At 40.0% G+C, this 6,000-nt stretch overlaps 1 protein-coding gene across 1 annotated transcript in view; it reads left to right on the forward strand.

Annotated features, from left to right (window-relative positions):
• Positions 1 to 5,626, forward strand: part of UPF2 (UPF2 regulator of nonsense transcripts homolog (yeast)) — a 52,655-nt gene extending 47,029 nt beyond the window's left edge. Inside the window, exon 22 of the mRNA XM_017740379.1 lies at positions 4,421 to 5,626. Coding sequence (XP_017595868.1) covers positions 4,421 to 4,430 — 10 coding nt within the window. The 3' untranslated portion in view covers positions 4,431 to 5,626. The remainder of the gene's footprint in view (positions 1 to 4,420) is intronic.
• The last annotated feature ends 374 nt before the right edge of the window (positions 5,627 to 6,000 follow it).

Genomic DNA, 6,000 nt, shown 5'->3' on the forward strand with positions numbered 1-6,000 from the left:
TAGAACCAACGTGTGCAACACAGATGGTCTCGCTTCCTTAAGTACACTGTGTTGTATTGTTGCTGCTTCTTTGTACATGAGCACAACCGAAATGTTAACATCTTGCAAAATAACTCAAACTTACTGGAAATAATAGTTTGCTGCTTTCTTTAAGGTATGCAGCTTTTTTATTTTAAAGTTCTTGAGTTTAGGGATAATCGGAGCAAATAAATCTCCTGTTTGATTCCACAGTAATGTACAATGTGACAGGTTCTGATAGCTGAGGTAGGGATGAGGCCTTTCTTGCATTTCAGGTAGTGTTAAGAGCAGAGAAATTGATTTGTTGTTTTTACCTTTGCTTTTGTGTTGCTAAACATGCCCTAAGCACTGTGTTTCGAAAACCTTTTAGGAAGTTAAATCCAAATCTACCTATTCTAACAGTTAATTTCAGAAATTAATGAAGGCAGCATTGGGTTCTTCCATATATTTTTGGCCTTGATCACTAAGCAATTAGCCCTCCATAAATTTTTAAAAAAATATAAATCTTTTGCAGTTTTATCTTCATTTCTCCTCTCTTAATGTCTTTGTTCTGTAAAGTAAATGCGGTGAGATTTACAGGTTTTGTCAGATTTCTTATTATTTAGTATGTGCAAAATGCTGGATCAAAAATGGGAGTTTATTCCTGCTTGTTTGGAATTGCCTGCTTGTATTGCCTCGGGTTTTGAGACCTGCTAATCCTGTAAGGAGGAGGTTCTTTCTGGGACTCGTACATTTAAGGCTGACTGGCCTTAAAGATAATTTACTGTGACTCCATTTAAAGTACAGTTCCTTGATTTGCTTCAGCAGAACTGGGAAGAAAACAATTTTCTCTCTTGCCTCCAGTTCTGTAGCATTTGTGTGTTAAGAGAGGCCTTTGGCTCTCAGGCTATTAAACTGCTACCTTCAGGAAACACAAAATTTACTAAAGTAATTTTTTTGGGTGATGGGTTTATCATAAAAATAGAATTTTATAGTTATTAACAGCTTCTTAAAAAATAAAGTGGTTTTCCTTTGTTTAAGATGATTGCGATCCATTAAATGGCTTGGTTTTAAAAGTGAAATGAAAATAACCACATTATATAAAATCTATTTAAAAACATTGATTATCCAGAAAGTCAAGTTTCTCCCTGTAATTATGTCTTATGTTCAGAAGCGGGGCCTTACCAAGGATTTTATCTTGTTAAACCTCTCCTTATTAAAAGCAGTAACCTCAAAATTCGTTGCTGTTTTGAAAGTATAGTAAAGAAGGGCCTGCCTGTGTCCAAAGTTCCCCTGGGGATGCAGGTACAGGCTGGCAAACCAAATCATATTCAAGTTAAATGGTGATTTTAGGTCTCCTGTTTACATCTTATTTCTCTTTAACCCATTTAATAAAGAAAAATGAAGCATAACAGTAATAACAGGATGCTGGGATTTTATTAGCTAAATTTTCTCATCATAAAGAGTATTGCATTAATGCTGAAAAATCAGAGTTTGGATAATAAGGAGAAATATGAATTTAACATGATTTCCCATTTCATCTACTGGACCAACATAATTCATACATCACCTGTCATGAAGCTGATGCATTGACAATACTGTTTTATGAAGCTTTGAATTCACTTCTTACTGACATGAGCCTTTCAAACACAGCTAAGAAATTGCAACCTCCCTTTTCAGCTGTTTCATGGGAGGAAAGCAAAGGGAGGAATATAGGAGCAGGGGGTGCTCCAAACCCTGCAGCTGCCTCTTCTGGTGGACTGCACTGGAGCTGAACCAAAAAGAATAAGAAAAGCTTCAGGTGATTGCCTTGGCAGAGTGGTGCTTGTTGAGCTCTGCAAGCTGGGTGTGAGTCTAACCCAGACAGCAAAGTTGGAGAGACACCTGGTCACAGTTCAGTTTAAGAGGGAATGGAAGGCACAATTGTATTTATTAGGCATGCTCAATTAGAAAGACTCCTGTGTTTAAAAAAGTTCTTTCAATATAAATAATAACAACTACCTACCAAAAACCTCTGCAGCTTTGTGGCCCTCTGGAAACCAACTACCAGTCCCCAAAACACCTCCCTGCTCCCAACCCACTCTGCACACTGACTTTGATTTCACTTTGTCCGAGCATTTTGTTCTTGATGGATAGACGAGAATATAAAATAACTTGCAGAAGTTAAGATTCTCTTACTTAGGTGAGTCCAGCTTTTGTGGTTTATTTGAATTTGTGATGTTCACAGTATGGAATGTGATAAGTCAGATTTGATAGGTTTTTAATGGGCACTTTGGTGTTTTCTGTTTCTTGATCATGGTTTTGGGTGAGAGAGAGAGAGAGAGAGAGAGAACAAAGAGCATCGAAGCTGAGATTAGTTGAGAAAAGCAAAGCAGGGAGTGAGTTGGGAGAGGAGGTGTTTGGAGCCAAAAGTTTATGAGGAGATTTGTGAAGAAATGCAGCACTGCAGAAATGCGGGGTGTTGTGGATTGGAGGACATTGAGGGGATTAGGGACAAGTATGAAATCCAACTTCAGAGGTCTCACATGTCCGGAAATAAAGTGATTTTTGTGATCTTGTGATGTCAGCAACATGCAGAAAGGAGTTGATCATTGATATTCTCCTGGGCACTTCTCTTTAAGCTGTAATGTTGTCTTCCTGACTGGACTCTCCCAGCTTCACCCGTGCCATGGATCTGTGATTATTTCATAGCTTGTGGTGTGATGTTTGTGTTTTCATGGCTTCCAGTTTTCTACTCCAGCTATGGTTTGTTGCAGATGTTCTGTGTATTTCCCAGTCATAGGTAGGCAGTGTTAATGTTAAACAGTGGCATGAGAAGCCGACTGTATGAATTTCATACAAATTAATAACTGTGTCAGTGGCAGGAAGGGGAGTGTGGGAGGAGACTGCAAAGAATTGATCCATTTTACACATGGAGCTCAAGATGGTTTTAATCTGATTTGTGTACTGAGTTTGACCTTGCTAAATACAGGTTTGGATCAAGTGTACTAGTTTGGACTCAAGTGCGAAATACCTGGGTTGGGAAAAACTACTATTACTATTTTTGGCAACAGCACCTTGCTGTACTCCCCTGAACCAGGGATCTGCTACCAGCGTGCCCTGGTAGCTGCTGGTTGGAGTGAGAGTCATTTTGACCAAGTTGGAGACATGCAGCCAGTCCCAGCCTTTTTCCTTCCCTCCCCATCAGCAGTATAATTATTTTTTTAAGAGGAGATGGAGAGGTAAAAGCATGATCCTGCAATTCAGTGATGTCTCTCCTCGGTTGTAACATTCTGCAAGTGAGATGTTAGTCTGCTGAATAAATAAAAATTTAAGTTCCTTTCTATTGAAAGCACATATCCAGTGCTCCTGATACTGAGTGTGCCACAAAGAATTGGAATATTACATTTTATGACACTAAAAGGTGGTTGAAACCAAATAATAGAAACAGTGCTGCAGTGAGTTCTAGTGATCCATTGGCTTGGACTTCCTGGCAAAAATACACTGCGTTTTTATATAAATACTGGATATTAGAACAAAGCAACACATACAAATACAAAATTAGTGTGAAAGCTTCATCTGGTACAAGAGATGCAGAAGTTACTATGTCCAGTTAACATATCTGTAACATTTTTCTTGCAAGATCTTCAGTAAAAAACAGGTTTAGATGAAATGACTGTTCAGCAAACACTGAAGGTTTATGTGCTGATGTAAAGAAACATGAGCTATTGTGTTTACATGGTGAAAAACCTGGGTGTGCAGCCCTGGAGCTTTCTTGGAATTGTAAATGTTGAAGTTTTATTTTACTGTGTATTATTAATTTTAATTTGCAGCCTAAAATCAGCTGAAAATGAGCTCAGATACAGTAACAGCAGTTGTGCTAAAGTTAGTGTCGCTGGGGTAGCCTTACTGCTGCATTGCCCTGGTCTTGTTGAATCCCCTGCTGACAAACTGGTGTCATTCTTAAATGCATTTGTATGTTCTTAAGAGAATTAAATGTGGCTTTTTGTGGGTAGGGATGTGTTTCATTAACAAGGGATGGTGGAAGATTTTAATGCACCTGTCGACCCTTCAAAAAGGTTCTAACCAATAATTTACCTGTAGAAAGCCCTTTGTAACGTTTTTGCAGAACTTCTAAGCATTAAGAAACTGCACAGAAACATGAAAACTATTTACAATAACTCTTTTTTTTCAACAAATTCACAGCTCAGCTGTGTGCTTCAATAGTTCCGCATCTCATCTGGGATGATAAGGTGCAGATTATCCCCCTGCTTTTGTCTGGTGTGGCCTTTTGAAATGTTTGTGCAGAAAACAGAAATATGTAACTTTCTGTTAGAGGGTAAAAGAGTATCAGAATGAGCGGCAGCTTCTTTCAGGGGCTGCTCACCCACAGAGTTCTGGGCACCACAGGCTGAACTGATCCCTCTCTCCGCTCTTCACGCAGGAGACGTTGATCCAGCCGCCAGTGTCATTTCATTAGGTCCTGTATCTCTGGTGTTGTGGAGTCCTCCAGCGATTAAACGAGAGCAGTGGACACATCTCAGCATGTCAGTCTAGAGCGTTCAGAACCGAAACTTGGGACAGGCTGGGGCCGTGGGGCGTGAAGAGCAGCCTCCCCTCTCCCTCCCCACCCCCCCCAAAAAAAGTTTTTTGTTATGGGAACCGTGTTGAGGGTTAATCTTCTCATAGGAGCAGAAGCAAACGAGCGAGATGGGGAACTTGACCTGCGAGCAGCTCGGTGAGAGCCGGGAGCAGCCTGGAGTTCAGACGATGACACTGGAACGGGAAAGGCCTTTGGCAGCGCAGCGTGCAGGGAAACAAAGCTCTGAACTCGCCGCAAGTTACGTTGTCTTCGACTCGACCACTTGGTGTTGGAAGGATGTTCTTTGGGGGCTGCAAATCTACAGTAGAAAAGCATAGAGCAAACAGAAGAAAACCCTGCCGAGTAGGATAACTTCTCAAACACTCCTCAGCAAAGACGTTCTTGGTTAAGGAAGAGCCTTTTGCTGCCAGATGTGCCAGAAAGGGGGTGGGGAGGGGTGAAAAACTGAAGAGCCAAGGAGGTAAAGTGTCTGTTAAGGTTTGAAATAGAAAGTGAAGTTGATGAACACGGGGTGTTGACTCGTACTGCTTGGAACAGCCTGACACCAGCCTAAGGACAGGGATATAGTTGAGCCCATTGTATGTATCATTGAAAACCAAAACGTGCCAGTCAGCATAACAGGAGGATGGCAAGGAATGGATCCAAATATATTGTTGATCTTCATGGGTTGATAAGCCTCTGTGTCTATTGAAACAAACAAAAAGTTTAAAAAAAAAAATTAAGTCTGGAAACAAGTAGAATTTTTATTTTTTTCTAAGTAGAAATGAGGTTTCTTGGTCTGTTTCTGACAATCTGTTATTTATTAGCATAGGATTTTGTTTGCTTTCAGATAGAGGTAATTCATTGAGTTAAGGAGCCCATCTGTATGTTACTACTAATTCTTTTTTCTAGCTCTTTTAAAATCCTTTTTACCACTGGTTTTGGTTTCTGCATGTAGGAAGAGAGACTTGTAAAATTGTAACATTTCATACAGAAATGCCGCCCGATCTTCACCAGCTTCAGAAATCTGACCTTTGCCAATGCTGCAATAAAGTGTTGTAATTTAGAGTCTGTGTCTGCCTCTTGACATTCAGTTTGTTCTTTGGAAATGATGTTTTGAAGGGTTTGTGGTGTATTGTGGGCTGTAGTTTGGACAGGAATCCCAGGTCTTTGATTCAAGTCTTATGTGATTTTTTTCATATCGTTTTCTTTCCACATGAAATTCATAGGTATGTTTATTAATCACATTTGTGACTCCAAGCTCCTCCAGAAATGTCTCCTACACCAATATCCACTGGTCAGATGTAATTTCCACTTCCCCAAAGAACAATGCCTACCAATTCCTAATAGCAAATTAAGCATCTAATTGTGGTTCAGGCTAGAGTCAGCTTCCTTTTCTCAACATGCTGCTTAGTTTCAAAAGCATTTAATTTATCCAGATT

This window comes from Corvus brachyrhynchos, unplaced genomic scaffold, assembly GCF_000691975.1.
Source record: "Corvus brachyrhynchos isolate BGI_N302 unplaced genomic scaffold, ASM69197v1 scaffold307, whole genome shotgun sequence".
Classification (NCBI taxonomy): domain Eukaryota; kingdom Metazoa; phylum Chordata; class Aves; order Passeriformes; family Corvidae; genus Corvus; species Corvus brachyrhynchos.